General features: G+C 53.7%; 7 protein-coding genes across 7 annotated transcripts; 3 read left to right on the forward strand and 4 right to left on the reverse strand.

Annotated features, from left to right (window-relative positions):
- Window positions 1-333: 333 nt before the first annotated feature.
- Window positions 334-7,930, reverse strand: ASPACDRAFT_51698 (uncharacterized protein; the record flags this gene model as incomplete). Its single annotated transcript, XM_020202519.1, has 7 exons — window positions 334-2,686; window positions 2,754-2,848; window positions 3,765-4,215; window positions 4,274-4,985; window positions 5,074-5,199; window positions 6,746-7,526; window positions 7,673-7,930. The coding sequence occupies 7 exons, from the start codon at window positions 7,928-7,930 to the stop codon at window positions 334-336; spliced, it is 4,776 nt and encodes a 1,591-aa protein (XP_020057185.1).
- Window positions 7,931-8,156: 226 nt separating this feature from the next.
- Window positions 8,157-9,788, forward strand: dph1 (2-(3-amino-3-carboxypropyl)histidine synthase). The gene is made up of 2 exons (XM_020197910.1): window positions 8,157-8,376; window positions 8,459-9,788. Exons 1-2 carry the CDS (start codon window positions 8,226-8,228, stop codon window positions 9,622-9,624), a joined length of 1,317 nt encoding a protein of 438 aa, XP_020057186.1. The 5' UTR covers window positions 8,157-8,225; the 3' UTR covers window positions 9,625-9,788.
- Window positions 9,789-9,793: 5 nt separating this feature from the next.
- Window positions 9,794-12,609, reverse strand: ASPACDRAFT_77729 (uncharacterized protein). The gene has a single exon (XM_020205027.1). It carries the CDS (start codon window positions 12,603-12,605, stop codon window positions 9,882-9,884), a length of 2,724 nt encoding a protein of 907 aa, XP_020057187.1. The 5' UTR covers window positions 12,606-12,609; the 3' UTR covers window positions 9,794-9,881.
- Window positions 12,610-16,451: 3,842 nt separating this feature from the next.
- ASPACDRAFT_77733 (uncharacterized protein) lies at window positions 16,452-17,078 on the forward strand (the record flags this gene model as incomplete). The annotated part of the gene is made up of 4 exons (XM_020205028.1): window positions 16,452-16,501; window positions 16,566-16,655; window positions 16,768-16,919; window positions 16,987-17,078. The coding sequence occupies 4 exons, from the start codon at window positions 16,452-16,454 to the stop codon at window positions 17,076-17,078; spliced, it is 384 nt and encodes a 127-aa protein (XP_020057188.1).
- Window positions 17,079-19,010: 1,932 nt separating this feature from the next.
- On the forward strand, window positions 19,011-22,607 carry ASPACDRAFT_59671 (uncharacterized protein; the record flags this gene model as incomplete). The annotated part of the gene is made up of 7 exons (XM_020203471.1): window positions 19,011-19,134; window positions 19,285-19,350; window positions 19,411-19,528; window positions 19,583-19,682; window positions 19,752-21,195; window positions 21,249-21,345; window positions 21,395-22,607. 7 exons carry the CDS (start codon window positions 19,011-19,013, stop codon window positions 22,605-22,607), a joined length of 3,162 nt encoding a protein of 1,053 aa, XP_020057189.1.
- Window positions 22,608-23,710: 1,103 nt separating this feature from the next.
- On the reverse strand, window positions 23,711-25,100 carry ASPACDRAFT_77735 (F1F0 ATP synthase subunit 5). Its single transcript, XM_020205029.1, has 4 exons — window positions 24,891-25,100; window positions 24,208-24,525; window positions 24,055-24,144; window positions 23,711-23,975 (listed from the first exon to the last, which is right to left on the reverse strand). The coding sequence occupies exons 1-4, from the start codon at window positions 25,056-25,058 to the stop codon at window positions 23,862-23,864; spliced, it is 690 nt and encodes a 229-aa protein (XP_020057190.1). The 5' UTR covers window positions 25,059-25,100; the 3' UTR covers window positions 23,711-23,861.
- Window positions 25,101-25,316: 216 nt separating this feature from the next.
- Window positions 25,317-27,161, reverse strand: ASPACDRAFT_1899447 (Mob1/phocein family protein). Its single transcript, XM_020198752.1, has 5 exons — window positions 26,665-27,161; window positions 26,273-26,436; window positions 26,080-26,173; window positions 25,878-26,011; window positions 25,317-25,758 (listed from the first exon to the last, which is right to left on the reverse strand). Exons 1-5 carry the CDS (start codon window positions 26,685-26,687, stop codon window positions 25,517-25,519), a joined length of 657 nt encoding a protein of 218 aa, XP_020057191.1. The 5' UTR covers window positions 26,688-27,161; the 3' UTR covers window positions 25,317-25,516.
- Window positions 27,162-27,440: the final 279 nt, after the last annotated feature.

The following is a 27,440-nucleotide window of genomic DNA, read 5'->3' on the forward strand; positions in this document are numbered from 1 at the left end:
CCTGCATGAATGGGATGTGAGGTGCTTAATTTGGGACTTTTGCTTTTGTTTTGTCCCAAGTACGTAATACCTAGCTCCATCTGGGATTAGATAGGGGTTTCATCCGAGGTCCTATTTGGTATACTCGAGAGTATGTGATGTACTTCGTATATTTCACGCATGTGTTCCAAAACATCAGTAAGAACCAGGCAGCACAGCTATTCTGGCATGCGCATAGCGCATAGAGCATAGGCAGCAATGAAGAAGGAAAACGGGACACGCCTCCAACAGGTTTGATAGCTCCACTCTGCACTATATCTATTGGGGGAATTTGGATGATTGTATGCTTGACAGCTACGGCGTCCGAGCCCCCTCCCCGATCCCCATCAACCCCCCGGCCAGCCCCGTCATCCGCCGATCCAACAGATCCTCCTCACTCGCCAGGCTGTTCATGCTCCGATTCCTCTCGCGCAGGGGGATGATCGCCACGGCACTCTGGAAGTAGTCGGAGACATATCCCTCTTCTTCCTCTTCCTCGCACTCGGAATCCTCCGGCGGGAGACTTAGTTTGGCGGGGACGCGGTGCTGCTGTCGCTGCGGCTTTCTGGTCCCGACGGCAGGGGACTTAAGAGAGCGGCCGCGGGAGACGCTGCGGAGGCGTTCGGGGTTACTGATATTTCCGTTTGGTACTAATTGGGGCTGGGACTGGGAGTGATTGTGACTGTTGATGGATGCTTCGTCGTGGTCGTCATCGGGACGTTGTGGGCCGGTGGAGCTGGACCTCCCCCCGGCTTTGCTGCCCAGCGGGGTGAGCGGGGTGAGTTTGGTGATGCTCATCTCTAGGGGTTTGTCTTCGTCGGCGGAGGATTCGCCTGTTAGCCGGCGTCTGTGGTTGCGGGTGCGGGTGCGGTGGGTGAGGAGGTGCTGAAAGCTGTGGAGTGAAGGGGGTTTCTTCTTGGCTGGTTGGTTGAGATCGTGGAGTGATTGTAACAGGCTCGAGGAGGAGGCGGTCTTGGTCTCCGACAAGGCGAACAGCTCGCTGATCCAGGTGGCGCATCGGTTGATGTGTTTCCAGCTTTCGGGGAAAAAGCCGGCCATCTGCATGAAGCCGTGCGAGATGCCGGGCAGCAGGGAGACCTCGACGTGGTCCTTGTCGTTGAAGGCGCGGTGGGATTTCTCAAGGCCGAGGTCCTGTCGTTCTTGGAAGTGTCGTAGTTTTGCTTGACGGAGGCGCCCGGCGAATATCACTGTGTCGTCGACCAAAGGATCGCGTTCGCCGGTGATGATGTACGTCTTCGGGAAGCGCGCAAGGATCGCCTCCGGCGCGAGGGTCGGGGAGAGGAGATAGTCTGTGTTGAAGTCGGGGCGGTTATGCGGTCCGATGTAGAGAATGATCATTGCTCGCATCATCTCCGGGGTGAGGATCCGGTCCTGGACGTACGAAATCACCGATGATACCGCTAGGCGAGTGCGGATCTGCTTGGGCTGGTGCTCGGCGACGGCGGCGGCCTCGGCCTCTTGACCCAGCATGGCGGATTTGTGCGGGTGCTGGGCCAGTCTGCGCGTCGTCTTTTCGCCGAGGTTGTTGGCCTCAAGATCCAAATCGGAGCACGAGTCTTGCTGTAGGTCGGCAAACGATGTACCGGGAGAGGTGTAGGGCGTCAGGCGCTGATAGTCCATGTTCTTGCGCTGCAAAACGTTCTGGTTGGTCCGACGGGTGCTTTTCTCCTGGATCAGCGCCATCTGCTCCTCCGTCATCCAGCTTTCGATCTTCATGTTCAAAGCAGGGTAGGCTAGAACGAGCCCGTCCGGTCGTGGGAGGACGTTCTGCCCTTGCCAGAGTGACGCATCCGCACTGCCCGACTGGAGGACCATCAGCGTCATGCCTACAGCGAGGTTTGCGCCAGCGCTATCCCCGGTGATGACAATTCGAGGATGGGTTTGTCCATTGAGTCCAATACAGCGGCCACGGGTGGACACAATTGTGTGGTACACGTCGTAACATTCATTCAAGGCGTACGGATAGGGATACTCCGGCGCCTTCTTATAGTCCAGGCTAAGGATAGGAACCTTTGTCCGCGCGGCCCAACTCAACAACCTATCCTCCGAGTTCCGAGGGCTCATAGACACAAACCCCCCGCCGGGGATGTCCAAAACAATGCATGTCTGATCCCGCAGCGCACTCAAAGGGCCGTCAAAATACAGCCACGCATTCGTCGGCTGGTCATATATCGAAGACGCCGGTCGAGGAATGCGAATCGCCCGCGGCGCATATTTGGTGAGTCTGGGCCGTGTCAGGCTCGCTAGGGCCCAGAGATACGGCGAAGTCCCTTTGTTCCACGAGACCCGCATGTGGTCCAGCGTCAGCGTGGCCCGGACCCGACGGACCTTTTCATCCGCCCTCTCTGCGGCAATGAGATAGTATACAGTGAAGACCAGCGACGCTATCTCCCGCAGCCACTTGGGTTTGACTTTCATCGCGGTCCAGAAACCAGCGTCCAAGGCGGTGGCGATCCATGTCGCTCGGAAGAAAGAGCGTGAGTATAAATTTGCCAGGGGCTCTGGACACTCGAGGCCGACTATCTTCGCAAAGTTACGACTAACATAGAGCCAGAGGAAGACGATGACCGTGGTTTGCCAGACGCTGAGCTTTTCCGTGAGGCGGGAGGAGAGTTTGCGAACAACGGGTGGGCCATGCTTGTTTCCCCTTGAGGTTGTCAGAGCCACGCAAAAGAGCTACATGGACACAGCGGACCCATGTTGAGGTGCCGTACCTTGTTAAATATAGCGACCAGAATGCGAATACAGCCAGGACCTGGATCTTTCGGAATTTGGTGGACGGCCTTCCCAAAAGGTGGTCTAACCGGCTCTGTTAGGCACTGCTCAAATGGAGAGGTTGGACACTACAATACAACTTACCTATCATGTCTTCTAGGCAGAAACAAGAGTCTAAATCAAGAGATACAGCGTTCTAGGTGCGAGAGCCATAGAATCATAGGATTGTGAATGGAAGAATGCGAGCAAGTATACACCGAGTCCTAAGCAAGAGCGTACAAACGAAGTGGTTCAGAAGGAGAGAATGGGAGTTGGTTGGAAGAAGTTGACTCTGAAACCGGTAATCGAACAAGGAACAGAGAAGAGACCGAGTGAGACGCCATGGTGGCCAAAATATGGGGTAGTTAATAGTAGTTAAAGAAGGGTGTGGTCAAGTCCGTCCGTCCGTCAGCCATGGATACGGGGCAGCAAAAGCCCACGAAGCTCAGCCGAGCATGTGAAATCCCCACCAGGGACCATGCCTGCTGGCTGGATCCAGTGACGTGGAGCTTATTCATCTGGGGTATGAGTCGGCTTGAGACATGGTCGGAGCAAAACGATCTGCACTTGTTCCGGTGCAGAAATGGTGCTAAGACAATGGTGGGGGAGAGGGGGGGAAGATGAATGGATGTGAGATGAATGAATGGATGGATGGATGGATGGAGTGAATGAGTCGGTGAAATGCACCCGGTCCGTCACATGTCAGTTGATCTCCTCCTCCCTTCCCTTCAGTCCAGTCCCGTGACCCCCACCAGATCAGCTGCGCCAGAATTGACTCCAGGTATGAAGTATTTTCCAGCCATTGTTCTATTTAAGGTATATGATGGTTGATTATTTATGCTGATCTGACCCTAGTGCACACTGCTCTATGCAGACTGTAGTATATCTAAACCACTCATCGCATTACTCACAATCTACAATCTCCGACAGTAGTCTCGTCCGCGCGCAACTTGCCAATCGCAGAGCCAGACCTCAAACGCCATGCTGATAAACCCAGCAATGCAGACGCCGCCCGAGTCACTCGCCGTCGTGGCTCCCAGCGAGAATTCCCGTTCCTCCACCGGCACCCGATCGGCAATCTCAGCGAAAGTGCTGACATAGACAAGGCCGCCCAAAAGCCCTTCCCAGAAAACAACCCCAAATACCAACCACACGCTGGGGATGAAGTTGAATAGCGAGTGTAGCGTCAAGATGATTAGGTTGAGGAATTGTAAGAAAGACGGAAAGTACAAACTATGAACGCGGAAGAAAGGGGTCGAAGACCGGGAGATGAAGACCCCAACTTGGTAGATCGCATTATATGCTGGGTAGAATGCGCGATAGTGGTCGAAGGGGGAGTCTTGGAGAGGGAAAAGCAACGTCGGTGCGACACCTTGATTAATGGTGTACTCGGCGACATAGACCAGCAACAGTGGGAGCATACTGGAAGAATCCGTAAGAACATGCATCCGGGTTGAGTGAATTTGCAAGATATACTCACAATGGAAGAAATAGTCCCTTAGATCGCTGTAAGTTAGCCTTAAACGCCTGCCATCCAAGGCCAGTATCGTTAGAAGCTGGCTTTTTCTGGATCTGACTCTCATCGGTCGATTCGTCGAGCAACTGCTCCCTCTCATCAATGTCATCGGCCGTGTGCTCCTCCCGAGAACCGTAGCCTGTCCTCCGCGCCGAGAACGAGCGCACCGGGGACTGTGGTAGAATCGTGAAGAAACTAAGAACCATGACCGCCGGCAAACACGCCGAGGCCAGAAGAGTTGCTTTGACGCTGAAGCCGAAAGAGGTGGTGGCTAAAGCGTATGCGCCAGCACCCACCAAGCCTGCAGCACCCGTGCCACTGCCCCAAGAAGCCAGACTGAACGGGCCGTAGTGATGCGTGAGAGCGATGAAGGAAAGTTCGCCTCCTCCGCTGGACATACTCGACAAAATGATGCCTGCGATCTTGGTGGCAATCGGGCCGCCGTCCGTGTAGGCCGGACTCAAGGCAACGAGCAGCATGCCGGTGGTAGAGAAGGTGACGAATACCAAGACCCTTACGGGATACGGCACCGCCTGGATGAAATACGGAGCGACCAGCTTGGTGCCGAAGGAGGGGATCACGTCGGCGAGCAGCACCACGCCTTTCGGCAGGTCGGGGCCGACGAGATCCAGGGCAGCAGAGAGAATAATGACATAGAGGACATTGTTGATCAAGCCTGTCGCAGATGGGACAGATGAACCCCGGCAGCGATCAGTACGGCTATCGCCATGTTGAAGGGGGTCAGCGGAGTAGATTGAGCTTACCGAAGAGCCAAAATGCCACACAGACTCTTGGATCAGCTCCATGGAAGAGAGCCGCAAGGCGTCCACGAAACTGGGACCATGACGAAGATGGCGCTCCGGGGAGAGGCAGCATTGATGGTTCGTCTTCTCTAGACGGTGAAGACATAACCAGAAAGGAGAAGGGGGGGGGGGGGGGGGGAGACTACAAGGAGGGTTCAGTTGAAGTGAAGCATACAGCAGAAGTAACAGTTAGTGCCATCAGTGGAAAATACAACAGGGACGTTAGTTATAAATTATTGTCGCAATGGGCATGTAATAAGCTGGAGGTGACATGACGTTGACGATTGAAGAGAGGACGGTTGAGCGCAACTGCGACAGCCTGGCCGGCCGTCCACGTGACTGCCATAGAGTTTCTTATCGACTATGAGCATCTTGACTGTAAGTTCAAGCACCATCGAATTGAATATAGGTCATCATATATAGACTTCTACCAAGTATGACCTTAAGTAGAAACTACAGTACAGCCCTACTATCACAGCTCACACGCTACGACAAAACCAGTGACTGCCGTGCAATCCCAACAAACCAATCGTACCAGCGGTTGCGCATAAGCCCAAGCCGAGATCCCCGAGACGCGGCTATCGGGACAATCAGGCTTATCGGTTCTTGGAGATGTTTCTCTCTCCCGCCCTCGAATTTCTTCTCCGCCACTCCTCCGCATCTTCTACAATTACACAACACACTGTTCAACCACAAACCCATCTACATTACTAAAATACACCGCAAACCCAATCTCACACAAAACCCAATACATACATACAATCAAAATGTCCCTCTTCCACCCCACCCGCCGCCTCTTCCTCCACCACCTCACCAAACCAACCGCCACCACCACCACCGCCACCACCAAAGCAACAACAACCCGCACCTTCACAACCACCCCTGCTTTCCGCTCAGAAGACGAAACCCGCCCAGCCTTCGCCTTCAACCGCGGGCCCGCCCCGCCCCGCCTCCCCAAGGAACAACAAGAAATCTTCGAGGAACTCCAGCGCAACTCCACCGGCGCATTCAGCACCCCGCGCGTCAACCAGTCCCCGGATTCTACTGCCTCAGCGGCGGAGATCAAGGCCACGGGCAAGGGCGAGGAGCTGCATCCGGACATCAAACCGGGGTTGAAGCCCGAGTTCGAGGGGGAGAAGAATCCCAAGACCGGGGAGATTGGGGGCCCTAAGAATGAGCCGTTGCGGTGGGGGGCTGGCGGGGATTGGAGTTATGGGGGGAGGGTGACGGATTTCTAGTGGGGATTTTGGATTTGGATATGGATATACAATAAGATTCCGCTGGGGAGTGCTTGGCGGGTATAGATGGGGGAGTGGTGGGATGCGTTACATTGCTTGATCTTGATTGAGGGGTTGAATGCTGGGTTTTTATATGTTGGGTGTGATAGTATGTTATATCATGGTTCTTTGTACAATAATTATCTGAAAGATGCTTTACGCTGTTTTCCTACGGCTATGCGCAACTTTACCGTGCCACGGGGATTGGTCAACACAATGGCTGGTGACGTTCTCGCTGTACATACATACACAATCCTCGGCTCTCCCTGATGCTGTATTTCCTGGATGCTCAAGCTCAAAGAATACCACTATCTGACTTGAAAGAAAACGTACGGCCGTCTACTTATCCTCCTCACTCCTCGCCAAAATCGCCTTCCCGGCCCGGCTCTCATTGAACCGCCCCAGCTCCCCGCTGATCCACGCCCCGATCCTTGCCATCTCCTCCAGGTTGATCCCCGTATTCATCCCCAGACTGTGGACTGTGTGCACCATATCCTCCGTCGAGACATTCCCCGTGGCGCCCTTGGAGTAGGGGCAGCCGCCGAGCCCGCCGACGCTACTATCGAAGATGCGGATGCCATGCTCCAGCCCCACGATCGTGTTGACCAGGGCCTGGCCGTAGGTGTCGTGGAAGTGCAACGCGAGGTCGGTGCTGGCGATGCCGGCCGCGCGAAGCGCCTGCAGCAGCTCCATCGTGCGGGGCGCGGTGCCCATGCCCGTGGTGTCCGCCACGGAGACCTCGTCGGCGCCCATCTCCAGCAGCGAGCGCGTGATGTCTGCCACCTTGACGGGCGACACCTCAGGCCCTTCGTAGGGACACCCCAGCGCCACCGAGACGTAGCCACGCACCCGGATGTTGCGCGTCTTCGCCAGGGCGACCACGGGCCGCACGCGCTCCAGCGACTCGTCGATCGTGCAGTTCGTGTTCGCCTTTGAGAAGGCCTCCGTCGCGGCCGCGAACAAGGAGATCTCCGTCGTGGTCGTCGGAGCGTCAGCGGGGACGCCGGTGGCATCCAGGACCTTGATAAGGTTCTCGAGGCCCCGGACGTTCGGGACCAGGTAGTTGTACGCAATGACGTTGGCCGACTCCGGCGGTGTTTGCAGCAGGTGCTCGCAGATCTCCGCTGTGCTAGCCATCTGTATGAACGATCAACCAGTTGTGAGTATTATATCAAGGTTTGGTTGCATTTGCATCTGAGTCTCCGATGCCCTCTTGAGAATATAGCCACTCCCCCCCCCCCCACCCGCACGCTAGGATGTATAAAAGACAGCTACTCGCGTACCTGAGGCACCCATTTCGCAGGAACAAAAGATCCAGCCTCAATTGTCGTCACGCCCGTCTTGGCCAGTCTCCGGATGAGCTCGAGTTTGGTTTCGAGCGGGATGGACTTCTTCTCGTTCTGAAGGCCGTCTCGTGGGCCGACCTCGACGATGCGAACATGGTCCGAGGTTAACCGCGCCTCGGTCGCAAAGCGGCGGCGAGCTGCTGGGGCAGAGCGCAGGACAGAGAAGAGACGCATTCTAGGCTTGAAGCTCATCATGATGGATTTCGTATATTCAGCAGCTTAATGGTCAAGTGAGAATGCATTCAGTAGTGGAAAGTGCGAAGCTAAGGTATCTTATAACCAGAAGATGGGGGACCGGGGAGGGATGATGATGATCATGATGTTCCGCCCGCCGAGCAAATGCGGAGAAGAGGCCGACCCAAGCCCGTGACCCCCCACTTAGTCAGAATTAAATTATCCTCAGCTCACTATGCGAGCCATCGTTCGATAGGAATTATCGCGACTCGCAACAACACACCACAATTACTGGCTCTAACACACTGCGCCCGTCATGGAGGACACACCGAATCAACCAACAACATCGAGTGCCCCGCTCCGACAACCCAAGAAGAGATTCGTCGGACGGCGCACCGCCGACGCCCAAGCACAGAAGGAAGGATCCAGCAACCACCAGGATGTCGAGTCGACGAGCATACAGAAAGGTGAGCCCCTCGCCCTCCCCCTCCCCCTCTCGCATCTGAAGAATCGTACCCAGAAATCCACCACTAATCACAAAAGCAACAGCCGCCCCAAGACGCACCCCGCGAACCCTGAACCAAGTCCCGCCAGAGATCCTCGAAGACCCCGACATCCAAGCGGCGATCGCCTTGCTCCCCAAGAACTACTCCTTCGAGATCCCGAAGACCATCCACCGCATCCGCACCTCGGGCGCCAAGCGCGTGGCCCTGCAATTCCCCGAGGGCCTCCTCATCTTCGCGACAACCATCTCGGACATCCTGACCCAATTCTGCACCGGAATCGAGACCCTGATCATGGGCGACGTGACATACGGAGCATGCTGCATCGACGACTACACCGCGCGAGCACTAGGATGCGACCTACTAGTGCACTACGCGCACAGCTGCCTGATCCCCGTCGACGTGACGCAGATCAAGACCCTCTACATCTTCGTAGACATCAGCATCGACACGACGCACCTGCTCGCGACCCTCGAGCGCAACTTTGTGGCGGGCAAAACCATCGCCATGGTCGGCACGATCCAGTTCAACGCGACGCTGCACGGCCTGAAGCCCGTGCTCGAGCGCGCGGGATTCCGCGTCCTCATCCCGCAGATCACGCCGCTCTCCAAGGGCGAGATCCTGGGGTGCACGTCGCCGACCCTCGCCGCCGCGGAAGTCGACTACCTCCTCTACCTCGGCGACGGCCGCTTCCACCTCGAGTCTGCCATGATCCACAACCCGGAGATCCCGGCCTACCGCTACGACCCCTACGCCCGCGTGCTCTCGCGCGAGAGCTACGAGCACGAGGAGATGCACACCCTGCGCCGCGACGCGATCCAGACCGCGAAATCGGCCAAGAAGTGGGGCATCATTCTGGGCGCCCTGGGCCGCCAGGGTAACCCCCACACCATGGCGATGATTGAGAATCATCTCCGGGCCAAAAACATTCCGTTTGTCAATCTGCTGCTGAGTGAGATCTTTCCCGGGAAGTTGGGCGCCATGGCCGATGTCGAGTGCTGGGTGCAGATCGCTTGCCCCCGGTTGAGTATCGACTGGGGGTATGCGTTCCCGCGGCCGCTGCTGACGCCCTACGAGGCCTTGATTGCGCTGGGGATCAGGGAGAGCTGGGACACCGCCAATGGCGGCGTGTATCCGATGGATTTCTACGCTAAGGAGGGCCTAGGCAGGACGAAGCCGAGCCAGGCGATGATCCCTGCTGGGCCGGCTTGATATTTGTGCGGTATCTTCACAGATGCCAACACCTATCCATAACTCATGATGTATATGAATATTTTCTTGTCGTTCTTTTCTGCATATGTTTCCCACGACTATATAGGGGGGTCAACAAACCCACAAAAGCTTTATGATTATAGAATTACAAGAAGGCCAACATGATATCACACTTGGAAGAAGAAGTCTACATCTCTCCGTTGGGTCTAACATTACATAGATTTTCTTTGGAATCGTAAAATAGCGCAGCACAAAGTTCATGAGCCTTTGATCTCATCTGCACTGTCCGTCATGGGGTCACTTGCACTGCCGCGTCGAAGTGAGAGGATGCTCTTGCTGGCCAGCTCGTCGGCGGTCCGCTCGGCCGCCCGCCATCGCGTGACGGCCTGCTCGACATCCTCAAACATCTCCAGCGTGTCTTTGATGATCCCTCCTTCGTCGATCTCGGGAACCTGCGTGCTTGCTCGAGAGCCACTATCGCTGCTCATAGGGAAGCCCGGTCCAAAGCCCCGCTGTGGAACAGGGTTGAACATGACGGCATTCGCAAACATCCGGATCAGCTCCTTCTCAAGCTGGGCCGAGTTGACGATACCTTTGGGAGGAATGACATCCTCCGTCTTCTGGAGCATCAAAACCGCATTCTTGGAAGGAGTACCTGTACCGGGCGCCGGGGACTCCCCATCGGCAGCAGGTGTGCTAGCAGCCTCCGTAGCCGCAGCGACAGCCTTACTGCCCTGGTACATCACTGATTTGATAGATTTCAGATCCTGTGGTCGATAGATAAGATCTCGATAGCCAGGAGCATCGCGTTCTGCTAGTGGCTTGGCGAAGATAGAAGCATGCTTGTGCATGGTGACATCATTCATGATGGGTGCACCGGTTCTTGGGAAACTACGCGCACACAACACATAAGGGGTCGATTGATTCGGGTCAAGACGGGTGAGCTGACTGGCTTCAGTCTGAGGAGGTTCGGCTTCTTCGCTGGGGGCACGCTTGCGTTTTGGCCGCCCCCGGCCTGGTCGACTTATTGACGGACGTTCCGGCTCTGCCATTTCAGGTACGCCAGCAGGTGTGCTAGGCATCTCGTGCTTGACCTTAGGCTGAGACCCGCTTTCCGTAGTTGACTCGTCATCCCGCGACAAGACGGATCGCCCGCGACTCCTTGACGATGCCGTGCTTCGATCTCGATCTTTTCCGGTGGATGGTGTCAGTTTGTCCACCTTCCTCTTCGATCCTGGTTTTGTATCGGCATCGACGGCGGGCTGGTTCGACTCTGAGCTCGTTGAATTGCCCTTGCGATCCGTTCGGCGTTTCAGACGGCGTGGCTCGGGTTCTTCTGGTGTTGCTTCACGAGATCCAGGCGGGGATGGTGCCTTCTCGCTGATGGGACTGATCTCCTCCGGACGTGGTCGGTCTGGCGAGCGGGGAGATTCGGGTATGCTCAGACTCAAACGCGGAGTCCTCTTCCAAGGCGTGAGTGAGCCAATGGTGTCAACCGATGGTCGCAAAGGACGTGAATCTGGTGGACCCGGGATCAAAGCAGCTCGGCCGGTTCCTACTGGAGTCTGGAAGCCAGGAGCTGGGACACCCAAAGCTGGGGAGGACGCTGCTGCGGGCACTGGGCCCGGAGTTGAAGGGAAGGGTATGGGCGGTTGACCCTGTTGAGCCAACTTGCTCTCAACACTGGGTATAGGTTGCTGAAACGGTGGGACAGGCCTCTCCAAAGGAGGGTTGTTCGAAGGCTCAGGCTTCGGCTTGATAAGTGAAGGCGAAGGCTGAGGTGTCTGGGGAGGTTGGTGCAGGGACCATTGCTGGAAACTCGACTGTGGTGGAAGACGCTGAGGAATTGGAGTGGACGCTGTGGTCGGTGCGCCTGCTTTAGCAGCAGGCTTGTCAACCGGGGTGGATTGCTGCGGAGTAGAGATAGCCTTGGGTACGATTTGTGGCTGCATAGGAGCAGGCGGTTTGCCAGCACTGAGATTTGAGGAAGTGATATTCGGGGGTGGTACCTGCGGCGACATGAATGTCACACCGGCTGCACCAGCTTTCGCGGGGACATTCCGAGGTACGGTGTTGGCTTGCGGCGCCGGAAAGGTCTTTCCATTTGGTGTCTGCGGTTGAGGTGGCCTGCCTGTCGCCATCTGTGGGATGGGTGGAGGTGGTTGCACCGTTGGCTGCAGTTGTTGAGGTTGCGGCTGAATCGGTCTGACCGGCTCTTTCAGCGACTGTCCTGCTGGTTGCTTGGGGAGTTGTGAAGGCGTTTGAGGTAGGTAAGGCATAGTCTTTGGTGGTTGCTTATCCGGCTGCAAGTCCTTGGATTGCGGCACAGGCTGTGCTTGCGCCCTATCCACGACCGGCGGCGGAGGCTTTGACTGGATTGATGCGGGCATAGGTTGCTGGGGCGGTCTCTCTTCCTTCACATCCAAGTCCATTGGTTCCGGCGCATGTTCTTGCTTCGGGGGTGCAACTGGCTGCGGCGGCGGGCGCACAATGGACTCCGGCTGTGCTTCGCGTTCTTCCTTCTGCAACAGTTCAATCTCGTTTCGGATCTCCGTGTATCTCTTCTCATCGTTCCTAATTTCCCTCGTCACAAGCTCCTTATACCTAGCGTACAAGTGCGATACCAGGGTTGGCATTAGGCTGGTGTGGCTCAACCCTTTTTCGGACGACCCATCTGGCTGTGGGCTCGTAATCTTCCGTTTTTTCGGGTTAATCGGACTCTCAGCATGGCGACCATTTGACTCATGAGCCGCGACGACACCGATCGAGTCGACACCTTCCCTCACCAACGTCGTATAGAGGTCCTCGAGGGCCTCCGGGGCGAGTCTCCCGGCATCAAACGCGGCATTCTGGCGAATGAATGGATTATTGCGAAGAACATCGGAGATGGTCGCGAAACTCGCGGGTCGAGCATCTAAGGCAGCGAGGGACTGGAAAAAGAGGAGCGACTCAAAGGGGGTGTAAGCAGATAGAGGAGGCATCCCCCATTGCCCGTCAGATCGGCCGCCGGGGGAGAGGGATTTTGGAATAGGGGCCACGGTGGTAAAAGAGTTCGTTGCGAGACGCTTGGCCCGGTAAGTTAATCCAAACGTTCAGCGTCAACCGCTTTGTAGCTTAGCCCTGCAATAGAGGACGCTCGGTGGGTGGTACCGAACCCAGATGGACGTTCGTGCCTTGAAAATCAGGCCGACAAGGTCGCGTGTGCGGAACTGGAAGGGAAGGATTAGAGGTGCGGGTTTAGACCATCCGCGCAAAAAAAAAAGGGAAGGGGGAGTCGAAAAATTAGGCAGAAAATCAGAGACGGGAAAAACGCGACCGTGTCAAGATGGGTGACGCGGGGTGGGAGGAAACGGTAGACAATTGGGAAAAATTGGAGTATCGTTATGGGAAGAGGTACCCAAAATGGATTTGGAGAGAAAAAAGGGATGACAACGATGGTGGATCAAAAAGGAACGGGGATGGATGGATGGATGGGTAGGATGGGATGGGATGGGATGGGATGGGATGGGATGGGATGGGATGATGGGATGGGGGTCGAGGGGAGGGAGGTGTGGATAGGATAGGATGGAATTAGTTCTCGTCGCGATGTTGCGTTTTCCCCCCCAGGGGAGTCTGTCTGTCTTTCACTGCTGGGCTCCTTCATCACCTCACCCTTTCTCCCGCGACCGATCCGGAAAAGGCCTGCGAGTCACGTGGGACACGGAATGGAGGAAGTCGGAACAAACCGTATTCAGCAGTTGTTGATTTATTATACCTATTGTCACGGCAACCTGCCACCTTTCAGGTTTGACAAGGTCACTATGCCCAGTCGCAGAGATTCGGCTTATTTTTCTTTCTGGCCTAACATCTGACCTGGGAAGGGCGCTCTTAACACTCTTCCCTCCTTTCCAGTACGGCATATTGAGTACTGTATCAGAATGAGGAACATGGCACCGTGCCAGTCTCTTATCAGGGGCTATGAGATAGTGTGCTCTGAACCGAAATCCTGTTTCATCTGAATACTTTCTCATACAAACGAACCAAACAGCATCATGATTCCTCCAGTCAATACACCGTAATCTGTAGTAATTCTAGAATAGCAGAGCAGTGGACGGTACCTGGCCTGGGCTTAGTAGCGCCGGCTGTGTGATGCTAGCGTCGGCCCAGCCCGGGACTCTGGGCTGGATTGTACTCACTCGGGTAGATAAAAAGCACATGCTTCAACACGGAATAATAAGTACTAGGTAGTCTATCAAATAGCTCTCACCCAAAGAACTTTGCCTTCTCTGACTCCCATGGTCGAAATTCTTGGTCAGCTCAAGTTGCCTTTGTGCATTATGCCAGCTGAAATATCTTGGCGTATCGCTCAGATTGAGCGCTATACAGGATGTCTCTCAAAAGATGCTTGAAATTTGATAAGCTTCTGTGCCGGAAGAGCCGCTCGCGGCTAATATCTGCATTACTGTCTGGGCTGGGCTTTCTTTGTATGAGTTCAGCTAAGTTGAAAAGTGGTCTTCAGCAATATGCACGTCGTCCCATACCATAAACGCAGTCCAGCGTTTTTAAACACCTTGATCAAAGACAATTCTGGCCTGCTTTGGGCTCATATCAAATGTGGTAGGTCGCTGCTTGAAGCTCTATGGACTCATCTGAGATAAAGTGAAGTCTTAGTGATTAAGAGGCTTCTGCGAGCTTGAGGCTGAAAGATACATCTATCGAATGTGAGACAACACTAGGTGGATCCATGCTACCACGCATACTCCAATAACATTCCATATCGAACAGATCCAACCGTGCTTAGCATGAAACTAGAAAAATCGCCGTGTCAGATTGAAGTGCATCCTATCCTCAATAAGTATTGACCTTGTGTGAATTACAGGTCAGTGTGCTGGATTTCTATCGCATCTCAGCCGCCACCCTACGACTTCGAAGCCTGAACAATTTCGCTTACTGCCTATGATCGGAGAATCTGCCAAAGATCAAAGGGCTTAGAGTTTGTATGAGAAGCGAAAGTCGCAGATCTCAGTCACCACAGAAGCGGCCCAGAGGCATCATAGGAGTGCCCTGAACTCTCTGGTCAACAATACTGGCCGCAGCCATTCGTCAAGCAACTGCTGCTAGCAGAGCCAGTAGACTCCAAGTCAAGAGCGCAGTGAGAGGTGCCACAGTATGTTTCGACTTGTATTCTTATTTCAACCATATTATGCCCGTGGGCCCAAACCTGCTCCATCCTCTCCAAACTTGACTCTTATTTTTGGTACGGTGGTGGATAGACTGGTACGAGGCTTGATGACCACCACAGCGGCTGCTGTTGGCCTCGTTTGAGGTACTGTGTCTTTTTGGGTGAAATAACTATACAGTATTGGGAGTCTACCTTGATATTCACCAATCTACCACCATCCAACAACGTCCGGATTTACACGGTCTGGCATGAGTTTACTCAACTGAGGGTCTAGCGGTGTCAATCTCGAGGTTGAAAGGGGCTGTCAAGTTCAAAAAAGCCACCATATGCCAAAGTCGATGTTCTTCTCCTTGCCAGGTGCAGCAGCAGCAGCAGCTGTGCGAGCATGGCTGGCGAAAGGGGCTGGCGGGGGTTGAAGTCGCCGGAGAACTTTCTCATAACAAAACCACTATGAGAAGTTATTTATACGGACAGAAGTGACAAGATGGGAATATTGAGAACGATCATCATACACATGCAGTCAACTCCGCGTTTGACCGGTGTCAACCCCAGTGCTATACGCTGATAGTTGGAAATCCAAGTGGATAGTGCTAAGTTAAGAGGCTTGTGGCGGTGGCATTTAACCCATAGGGTGGGTGGCAGTACGAAAAGCTCTGGCGAGGATGGAGTTAGGGGGAGGGGCACGGGTCACGTGAAAGGTACCGAGCGGGTACAATCCTCCATAGTTTCAGGGGAAATCTCCATCACAGTAAAAAGGACGGAGCAATAATGAAACTAAAATAATAATACTCACCAACCAGATGGTCGAGAGTTACTAGTGGCCAAGAGCAACAGGACTATTTGCCCACCTCAGTAACTACCGGTACCGGTGCAGACGGGACTACGGACTAGACCTAAGCTAAACTTATCCGATTCAACAGTGCACTTCCACCCTCCTTGAAGACCAAGTGACTCCTCCTCTTGCTTGCTATGGACTTGGATGAATGGATGAATATCCAGCCCACCCTGGGAGAATCTTGCATGCACCACCACCAATAACCAATACCAGGAATCCACACGCAGAGAGGGTCTTTGCATCAGATCGCCTCTTGGACCCCCTCCCAGCGCCAGCCATCGTCATTCCGCCGATCGTGCTGTGTGCCCCTGTCAACTACTTAATTGTAACCAGGTTATGAGCACTCACTAACTTACCTACTCTGTCTCTGATAACTCAAAAGTGGTCCTTCCCCCCTCCTTCCTGGCTTATAGTTGGTAGAGACAGCAAGCGCTTGCAATCTGACCGACTATTCTATGTGTTAATTTAAACTCAGTCTCACTTACCGTCTGTGTCCATAGCACTCTCCCGTTGGAGAAATTCTTTTGTTCTTCGCCTCTTCTTCCACTCCTCTTTTCTCCTCCTAATCTCCCCCTCCCCCCCATAATTTAAGGCGTAAGGCCCACCCCGTCCGTGCTATCATATCCACTTCCAACACCCCCTGTTCCGCTAAAGACGCGCGCGCTCCCAAATAACTCCCCTCTGAGCCTCTCAGCCTGTTGCGTTTCGCATACTCCTTTTTTCCTCACTTCTCCCGCCATACCGACCTTCCAGTTGCCACAGTTTTCTCGTATCCCGCTCTTCCCCAACGCCCAACGGATCAACCGATCACTCTTATCACAACCATCAAAAATGTCATCGGACTCGGAGCAAGAATGGAAGCCCAGCGGTCGCCCTCAGTCGTTCGTACTCCTTTGCGCTCCTCCCCTCCGTTCTTAGATGTGGGCGTTGACCAAGACATGGCAGGACCATGGCACAGGCCTTTTCAACCGCGCTGGATAGCGCCTTCTCTCTGGACACCGATGTCAATCATCTCTCACAGACCATCGACCAAAAGTAGGTTCCACTCCCACTCTCCTCGAATATTCATCTTGAGACCCATTCTGGGCCGGGCCTTTGTTGGCAGGTCACCAGACGATCGCATGAGCTGATAGAGCAACTTTACCAGGAAGCTGCAGATGATGATCCAGACCCGCGAACTCGAACAACTTCAAGCCAAGATTCGCGAAGCCGAAGAACGCCTCAAAGCTCGACAGTCGGTGATTATGGAGGCCAGAAACCCTGCGGCGCAAAGAGACGGTCGGTTCTACGGAGGCTCAGGTAAATCGAGTTTCGCCGTTTGATCTCGCCGATAACAACATCGCTAACAGCCATCGTTGCTGATCAGGAAACACATCAGCGTCGTCGTCGCCCACCGATTCAGCACAATACTCCAGCGGTGATGAACAGCTGCGACGCAGCCAAGGCCGCAGTTCATAACGGCATGTAGGCGGGCCAGCGTTGGCACATTAGCATATAATCTGGGTTATGGTTTCAAGGACAGGAGAATTTGATGGGCTTCGACTTCACTGCTACAATATTTTATATATCCTTATCAGGCGAGCATGTTTGGGAGAAATCGGTTTTTGTTTTTTTTTTTTTTTTTTTTTTTTTCTCTCCTTCTTCAATTCTCATCCTTTGCCTTTCTGTTTGTTTGCACCGGTCATCGTGTTCCCACACTCGCGCATACCTCATCGCATGGGAGGATCGAGCAGATGTCGGTGCACAGCTTTTGTTGCTCGAGTCTTTTTCGCGCTGGGTAGCGTCGGTGGCCGAGTTGAGCGTGCATGCCACGATCCCACGGGTCTAGTGGGTGAAGGGGTGTTTTGTCATTCTTCTGTGGCGTAACATGTTCCATTATCATATTCTGATATTCAAGAAGTGGATTATTTCATGAGCGGGTTGTTTCTTGAACATTTCGAGTGTTTTGTGGAGATGAAATGAGAGTGAAGAAGACGCTGCGGGCTGCTGTGTTTGTCTTAGGGTAACGCACTAAGTCGCCCCCTCGATGGGCTATTTTTAGCCCGACTGTTTGTTGCACAGCATCCGATCGATTGATCCCTCAGGGAATGTGAGTCCAGAAAGGATCTCTTCCTCTGTGCCCAAATTATCTGTGCTTTGCTGTGCAGTGCTGGATGAGCAGTCAATGGAAGAGAAGAATCCTCCTCGAGTGGCTCATGTCAATGTCGATCGAGTGCCGTGCCCGACCCGACCGACAGTGCCGATCCATCCATCTCCTACCGCGACAGGAGCGCTTGACAGAAGTATTTCTCTGCTAGATGTGAATGGGTCGTTTTCCAACGGCCCTAATATTGCTCGATGGTGCCTCATCGCCCTAATTCGGTTCTATGTTGCCAAGGTCACGATTGATGGGCAGAAATGCCTTTCTTTTCGTGCGGATATTCTTCCCAACGGCGTTCCGTTGATCGTCACGGCTAGCTTTGAAATCGTCCGGGCCGTGATTGCAATGGAGAGAACGGAGCACTCAGGACCGATCCACGGAGTGTCAGTCAGACCCGACAAGAAAAGATCTTGATCGTTTGCCGGTGATTTTGAGACTGGCAGCCTGGTCGAGTCATTCTCATGAGGGGTTTATCTACTCTCAACTTCGGCAATATGCTGTTGAGTCTGCTAACCGCAAATGGCGAATCCTGTTCGTATTGATAATAACTAATGCTGAGTAGATGGTGAGTGTAACTCTGGACGGAGCAATGCAGAGTCAATCTCATCAATCTCATCAATCTTTTTTTTTTCATCACACTTCTCAATTTGCATTCTTCTGTGGAATTCTGGTGCACGCCCCTGATGGCGATGATGTCAGTGCTGCTCTGCCCCAACCAGGGAAAACGCGGGCGAAACCCCAGAAAAGCGCCAAAGAGGCGTCCGAGCGAGGGTCCAGACCATAGCAAGCAGACTCTGCTATCGCCAGTCTCGTATCACCGAATCCATTGGCTCCTTCACTCGCCTCTCATGCTCTGTGTTGTCGTGCAGCATGAATGATAGCTACCTACTCTGTAGTTAGTCGGTACCGTAGTCTAGTTAATTAATATCAGGTTCAGCTAGTCTTCTAGCTCGTTGAGCTCCCGGAAGGATTCCCTGTTTCTTTGGTTGTGTTGCTGCCCCTCCCCTCATCATCTTCCTTTCTCTCGCTCTCTCTCTTTCTACCCTAGACTAACTAACTTACTTACTCCGACTCCGTCATCTTTTCTCCTCGTTCCCCTTCCCCTCACCTGTTCCTCCTTCTTTCGTCTTCTTTTCCTTTTTCTTTTCTCTCTCCATCTCACTCTCTCCTTCGTTGTTCGTAACTGTCATTCTCCCTCCCGTGGTAGATTCTCTTATCTACTACCCGAAGGGCGTTCGATCGGCGTCACCATGGTCCTCATCGACAAGCATTCGTACGAATCCCGCGAGGAGCAACGACTCAAGGAAGATCGCGAGCGAACTCGCTACTGGAAACGCTGGGGTCCCTACGTCGCTGAGAGACAATGGGCTACTGGTATGCTCTTTCCTTCTATCTGGAGGCTGGGAGATTTCACATGAACTGACGCAATGACCTCATTTCTCCTGCCGCCCCGCAGTTCGCGAAGATTACTCGTAAGCGTTACTCTTTCGTGCATTTCGCTGCAAGATGCATCAATGGCATCAGTTGAACCATCGCTGACGGAATATCTTTTTTTCTACACTTTCAGTGAGAATGGAGATGCTTGGAGCTGTAAGTTGCGCTCCTATGCTGATTATACCACTCATGACTGATCGCTCTCATCCGCTGTAGACTTTTCCCACGACCATGCGCGGTCCCGAACTTACCGCTGGGGTGAGGACGGTATCGCCGGTGTGTCCGATACCCACAGCTTGCAAAACATCGCTTTTGCTTTTTGGAACGGCAAAGAGTATGTGGGGTCCGGTCCACGTCTGTAGTAAACTTCGCTCACCTTTGATTTTAGCGACTTCTTGAAGGAGCGTCTGTTCGGTTTGTCCAATCCCCAGGGAAACCACGGCGAGAGTGTCAAGGAGGCCCATTTCCACCTCGATAACACTCCGACAGTAAGACCCTTCTAGTTCCACGGCGTGGATTTGACTTCGGTCTGGTTTCTAATCCGACCACGCGCATAGCACTCTTACATGAAATTCCTCTACAAGTACCCCCAGAAGAAGTTCCCCTACCAGGAGCTTGCTGAGGAGAACGCACGACGCGGTAAAAGTGACCGCGAGTACCAGATCCTCGATACTGATGCCTTCGATGAGAACCGTTACTGGGATATCTTCATTGAGACTGCGAAAGAGGACGACGATGAGGAAGAACTCTTGTTCCGCATTATCGCCTACAATCGAGGCCCTGAGCCAGCACACTTGCACATCATCCCGCATGTGTGGTTCCGCAACACCTGGTCATGGGGGTATGAGGAGAAGAACGAGAAGCCGTCCGTGGAGAAAGCTTATCCTCTGATCGCGAAGACCAAACACCACAAACTCGGCGAGCGCTATGTCCGGTTCTCTCCTTCTCCGTCTGTGACTGGGGAGGAAGATGTGGTTCCTAAGCTGCTGTTCACCGAGAACGAGACCAATAACGAATTTCTTTGGAACACCAAGAATGATCAGCCCTACGTCAAGGACGCCTTTCATCGTCACATTATCAACGGTGAGAAGGGTGCAGTCAATCCCGATAACAAGGGTACCAAGTTTGCCGCCTGGTATGCCTTTGATGAGGGCGAGGGTGTTCCTCCCGGCGAATGCGTGGTCGTTCGTTTCCGGTTCTCTCGGCGCCTGGAACCGTTCATCGACGAAGAAGTGCTGGATGATGTGATCGACCAGCGCAGAAATGAGGCCGATGACTTTTACTACCATATCAGTCCTTTGCCCATGAGCGATGACTTGCGGAACATTCAGCGGCAAGCTTTCTCCGGAATGATGTGGAACAAGCAGTTTTACCATTTCGTCTGGGACCAGTGGGCTAATGGCGATCCTGCGATGATCCCACCTCCTCCCGGTAGGAAGCACGTTCGAAACCAACAGTGGAAACACTTGTACATGGAGGATATCCTTTCGATGCCCGATTCGTGGGAATACCCATTCTTCGCTGCGTGGGATACTGCGTTCCACTGCATTCCACTTGCAATGATCGACCCGGAATTTGCGAAAAAGCAGCTGGACATCCTCACTCGCGAGTGGTACATGCATCCCAACGGTCAGCTGGCAGCCTACGAGTGGAACTTTGGTGATGTGAACCCTCCTGTTCATGCTTGGGCTACGTTCCGAGTCTTCAAGATTGAGCGTAAGATGTATGGACGGCAGGACCTTGATTTCTTGGAGCGGGTGTTCCAGAAGCTGTTGCTAAACTTCACATGGTGGGTCAACCGAAAGGATTCAGACGGTAAGAACGTCTTTGAGGGCGGCTTTTTGGGGCTGGACAACATCGGCCTCTTCAACCGCTCCGAGCCTCTCCCCACCGGCGGTGTGCTGGAGCAGGCCGATAGCACAGGGTGGATGGCCTTCTACTGCTTGTGCATGTTGAACATCGCGTTGGAGCTGGCCAAGCATCGGAGAATTTACGAAGACAGTGAGTGATCTCACTCTCTATATTGAGCTACTTATGTGCTGATAGAGGTCTAGTTGCCTCCAAATTCTTCGAGCACTTCATTCTGATTAGTGATGCCATGACTTTCCGGTCAGGAGGTCAGGAATCGTCCCTCTGGAACGAGGAAGATGGGTCAGTGGTCCGATGCCCAACAATTCGAATAATTGCTTACGATGTATAGTTTCTATTACGATGCGATCTCCTACGGTGACCCATGGACCCAGCAGCTACCTGTGCGGTCTTTGGTCGGCTTGATCCCTCTTTATGCCGTCCTCACACTTGAGCCAGAGTTGATCAACAAGTTCCCATCTTTCAAGAAGCGTTTGGAATGGTTCGTTGAGAACCGCCAAGATGTGGCCGAGCGCAACATTGCAAGCATGAAGCACCGCGGCAAAGACGAGCGACTTCTTCTAGCGTTGGTGAGCAAGGACCGCCTGGAGAAAATTCTCAAGCGCATGCTGGACGAGACCGAGTTTCTGTCGGAGCACGGCATTCGATCGATGTCCAAGTATCATGGAGAACACCCCTATTCGATGGATGTCAACGGTCAGACATTCCGAGTCAGCTATGTTCCAGGAGACTCCGACAGTGGGCTGTTCGGAGGTAACAGCAACTGGCGCGGGCCGATCTGGTTGTGTGTCAACTTCCTGCTCATCGAGTCTTTGCTACGCTTCTACATGTTCTATGGCGATTCGTTCAAGATCGAGTGTCCCACAGGCTCCGGCGAGTACATGCATCTCGGACACATTGCCGAAGAGATTCAGCACCGGCTGCAGCACCTGTTCGCCCGCAACGACGAAGGCCGCCGGGCGGTACACAACGGATCCGACCTCCTCGACTTTGACGAGCACTGGAAGGACTATATGTGGTTCCATGAGTTCTTCGACGGAGACACCGGCCGTGGTCTTGGAGCGTCTCACCAGTGCGGATGGACTGGACTCATTGCCAAGGTCATCCACGATACAGGGTTTGTCACACGTCATATTTCTGTCTGTCTATTGTTCCTGGCTAACAGTGCTATTAGTATCAACTGCCGTCTCCCACAAACCCCCCGCACTCCCCACGCAGCAGCCTCGCACTACTTCGACGACGTCTTCACTCGATTCTCTCGCCCACGCGGCAGCCGTCGTCCCAGCGTTCGCCGCTCTTCCACGACCCGCTCAATCGGCAACCGCAGCGACTTCGAGTCCACTCTCTCTGGACGCGAGACCCCGGCTCCTGAGACTGCCCTCGACGAGGACGACAACAACCGGAAAGTCGACACCGACCTCCAAAACGAGCATGTTCACAAATATGTGGAGAGTCAGCTGCAGCGCGTAAGAAGCCAAGCTTCGATTGGAGCGTACGAGGATGAATTTGAGGCGCAGGCAGACCGCGCCCCCAACGGGCATTGAATTTTATGGAAAGATGACATTTGAATGAGAGAGAGATGAAGTCGACGTGGACTGGAATCTAGTACAAAGTTAGACAGATGTTTATTTCCGAATGTGTGTTAGATGGGTAGTGATGTTGTTGATTTTAAAGCGGTGATCATTTCGAAAGCATGAAGGAAGATTGTCTTTTTATGTTTTTTTTCTTTTTTTCCCCTTTCCAAGCTGAACTGCTGCATATGCAATGAAGCTATGACCCCTCATTCGGACTGCTTGCTGTGAATATACATTCATCGCCTGTATTGTTCCGTGGCTTGTTTCTCGTCATTCTCTGGCTTATTGTAGGGTTTACAATAGCTCTAACCAACACCTTGACCTCTACTTCAATGTCTACCATCTGATAATATAATATCACCAACCGAACCACCCCCGAGCCCGAAATCGTCCAGCCTCGGCGGGATCCTCACAAGAGAGTCAAATGCATTATATCTATGTAGAACCAACCCCCGCTTAACTTCAACAAAAAAACCCAAGAAACCAAGAAACCAAGATTCGAGCACGCAAACCAGCTACACATGTTTACCTTAGACTAGTGGTCAAACCCCAAAGTCCCGTTCTTCAACCCAAGAGCAGGGGCCTCGCTGACTATATAGCTGTACTACATCCTGTACAGTAAAGTACATTGAAGACGCGGACCATCCGCAGCCAGCGATTCTGCAATACCTCCTCCGGATTACTTGCCCCCGGATCGGATCCTCCCCTCCCTGCCAGCTATACACATGTACTACTGTGTAATGGTGCAAGTATGTCTCATCTCTGACTTCACCAACATCCTTCCAGCATCGGAAGACTGATGCAATTGGTTAAGCCTCCTGATATCGAAGTAGACTCCACAATTGCATCTACATACATCTACACCTCAACATCATACTCCACCATCGTCGGGTGCACACCTCTTACTTTCTGGTATACATTTCACACCTACATCTACAGCAAATCAACACCTCCAGAACCAAAGCCAAACCCCACTACTAACCGATCATCCCCCCTCTACTCTCCCCCTCGAAAAAAAAGTTCAAAGAAAAGTAGCGTAATTGAGGTTTAGGATACATTTATATGATGGATAAAGGAGAAGTGAGACAATAGAGGGGGTGTGTGTGAGCGGGTGGGGTGGGGGATGAGGGAGTATAGTTATACTGATGGAAGAGACCGTTTCATTGCTTCCATCAACAAACATAATTTATTTTCTTTTTGCCGGAAAAAAAAAGCAAAAGAAATTTACAGAGCATCGGTGAGGGCCTTGTTGAGCTTAGCGATCTTGGAGGAAACGCTGAGGTCAATGGTGCGGTCACCGATTTCGACGACGAGGCCGCCGAGGAGGTCGGGGTTGACCTGTTTCCGTTGTTAGTCAGGTGTCCGTTTTTAGGTAGAGCTTTTATTGTCGAGATTGAAGATACGGGGAAGGGCTCACCTTGGAGACAACCTTGAGCTTCTTGCCCTGGCTGAACTCGGACTTGGAGACGGCCTTCTCGAGACGGTTGAGGGTCTTGGTGTCGAGCTCCTGTTCGGTTTTGTGTGAGTAAAGTGCCTTATGGAATTGTTCCAGGAAGTAAGGGCAACCTACCTGAGCACTGGTGATGCTCAGCTCGACCTCACCACGGTGGGCGCCCATGAGGGTCGCGAACTTCTCGCAGACGCCCTCCAGCAGACCCAGGCGGTTGTTCTCGGCCAGGGTGGCCAAGAAGTTCTTGATGATCTCGGCCTTGTCGGCGCCGCCGGCCACCTTCTGCAGCTCGGCGATGATCTGCTGCTTGTCGGAGACGGTGAGGGTCGGGGCGTTCAGGATCTCGATCAGCTTGCGGTCGGCCTTGAGGGTCTGGCTCAGGTTGCCCAGGGCCTTGGCGGTCTGCTCCAGAGCGGCGGACTTGGCCGAGGCGGTGTACTATAAGCAGCAATGAAAAAGATTTGAGTTAGCCGGATATATCGCTTTCTATTTCCTTCGAGGGGGAGGCTTTTTCTGTGGATGGTTTGAACAAGGGCTGGTGTTGGTGCGCCCAATTGTTGCTGGTGTCTTGTGTGCCCTTGCTCGCTTTCCGTCTCGTCTCAGTTCGAGTTGTTGTATAGGTCTGGTTGTGGTATCTTCCCATGGTGTAGGAAAGCTGATCTTGCGTTTGAATGGAGAGACAAGACGGATTGGAGCAGCCCGCGCGCGCACACCCATTGGACCGAGTGCGGAGGGAAGACACCACAGCAACGAATTGAACCACCACCCCAGGAAGAACCGTGCTGAGTGTGATGTGTGCATACCAGAGCAGTGGCATAGGTGCCGTCAACGCCGAACAGAGACACCGGGGGCTTGACCTCCTGGGCCGGGGTGGCATAGGTGCGAAGACCGTTGAGAGCGGCAGTGCGAGGCACGGTGAACTGCTGGGCGGAGGCACGGAGGCCGACGCGGGCGAGACGAACGGAGAACATGGTGATCGGTGGGAAGGAGGACCTGGGCGAACCGGGGGAGTGGAGGGGGAGGAGATGCGAGAAGACGTCTGTGTTCGTCGATGGAGACTGACTGACTTGCGTTTGGTGATGGCGTCTCGAGGTTCGGGGCCAGGTTCAGTTCCTGCCGGCTAGGGCGGTCACGTGAGTTCCCGCACACGCCGGGTTTTCGGCTATTCTTCTTTCCCTCTCGTACTACTCATAACTACACCAGACAAAAGAGATACTGCTTACTGCTTACTGCTTTCATTCGCATACAAACATCGAACAGCGGCAACTGCAATGCCCATCAACTCAATACCTTCATCAAGAACGAAACAAAAACGCCGGACGGCCTCTACGACCTTCTTTAAATGTTCCCTTTTACGAATGCCTCCACGCCCAAACGCCCTAGTCCCGTCATCCTTCATCCTCTCGTGTGTTCGCCTGTCAGCCGCAAATCAGTCACTCCGCAGCATACTATCCACCAGGTCGCCCAGAGGCCCCCAGAAATCCTTCCCGCTTGCCAAGCGATGCTCGTCGATGAACAGCACGTAGTGTTTGAAGCTGGTGTTCAGGTGGGGTTCCAGGCCGAGATGCACCACCACGGGATAGTGGTGGCAGTAAATGTGCGCATACACTCGGTACATACGCTTGTAGATCTGTCGCACCAGACTGGGGAACGCTTTGGGGAAGGGAACACCTGCAGTTATCAAATGTTAGCACCGGCCACCACCACCAATGTTATAGCTTGTAGAGTGCTGTAGCGGCTGTAGCCAGAACCGGGTGAACCCATCCGCCCCCCGTTGGGGCATCACGTACCGAGCCTGCTGGGGAAGATCTGTTCGTTATCGACGCTGCTTTGCACCCAGCTCATCAGATGTTCGATATACTCGGGCGCAGACATCTTCGTCGGGCGCTTGAAGTTCTCCGAGTCCTGCCAGAGGTACTCGAACCTGGTTCACGAATCCTTGTCAGCTCTGAGGGACATATATACCACCTGGGAAACTCGGATTTCGCATACTCATCGGTCGCTTTCATCTCCGGACATGATTGAGGCGAGCAGAACTCTGTGATCGCGCCGTACAGTAGGTTGATCTGATTGTAGAAGTCGACAACTGCGGGGACGAAGGTAACAACATAGATGGATCAGCACGTGGACAACACGCTTGTGGCATACACATTCGGCGTTCAGTTGATTTGTTACAAAAACACACCATTCACGGCCAACCATTCATTCAAGTCCTCGCCCTCGGGCAGTTTCACGGCCTTGCGCAGACTGCCGCTGCCGAGCGTCGCTTCCGCAAATTGTCTCAGTTGGTAGCTGGTGGTGCCTTTGGCTGCCGACCGCGGCTTGAAGGGCGCGCGAGTGCGAGCATTGCTGGGAGGTGTCAGTCCACAGGGATCATTTTTCAGCGCGAACACCGCCGGTGACAAGTAAGAGGGGGGTTCAGAGAGAGGAGCGCGGGAAGTATGGACGGTGTTGTGGTAGACTGAAGGGACGAGAGGGAGGGGAGGGAGAGGGCGCCGGGAAGAGGTCGGAGTCGGCGGGGCAGCAAATGAAGAGGAAGAAGAAGAGGAGGAGGAATTGGTGGTGACGGGGACAGACATTGTGGTGATGAAAGATGCCATCTCGCTTTCGCGTGAGGAAAGGGCTCTCTCTTTTGACTAGATAAGAACAGCGAACGGGTCGCCTGTCGAAGGCCGCGGGCTGCCTGGAATTGTTTCCTTCAGCGGCGGGGGCGGAGGATCGAGTGCGTGGTGGGAGGAGAATGCGCCTACATTCCGATGCCAGACAGTCAAGCAATCCGTCAGTCCATCTGGGCGCGCACAGGCATCGAGAGGGGGGTTACTCACTGGCTCGGCCAAGAGTCCCGGGTCTGGAGCGCCAATAGTCCCTCAAGGGCGCGTCGAAGACGAGATTATAGGCGTGTGTTTTAGTTAGTGTCAAGTGGGCGACGATGGGGGGGCAGGAGGAATGGAGAAGAGAAACAAAAAGAGAAGTAGAAAGAAGGAGAAGAAGGATGGGATCAGCGATCGATTCGGGCCCGACCAGATCGGATGAGGCGCAAACACCAGGAACTAATCAATGTCGCACAAGTTAATATAAATTGGCTGCAGGGGAATGCATCTACTACTACCACCCTCTAGTCTATACAACAATATCTATAGACTACTGCTCCTATCTAGACTAGACCAACTTAAGTACGTACCGACTCTTGAATTGCTCCACGCTTCCCACCCACAGAACCATGGATGATGCAGTCTTCCAACTCCCAAGTCGTCCAACGCCCCGTCCGTTGCCCCGGTGACCCCGTCGCGCCGCAAGGAAATGGAGGCTTATTAGTTAGAACATCCCAGAGGAAATTCTTCTGGCTGGCATGC

The sequence above is a fragment of the Aspergillus aculeatus genome (genome assembly GCF_001890905.1).
Source record: "Aspergillus aculeatus ATCC 16872 unplaced genomic scaffold ASPACscaffold_6, whole genome shotgun sequence".
Classification (NCBI taxonomy): Eukaryota; Fungi; Ascomycota; class Eurotiomycetes; order Eurotiales; family Aspergillaceae; genus Aspergillus; species Aspergillus aculeatus.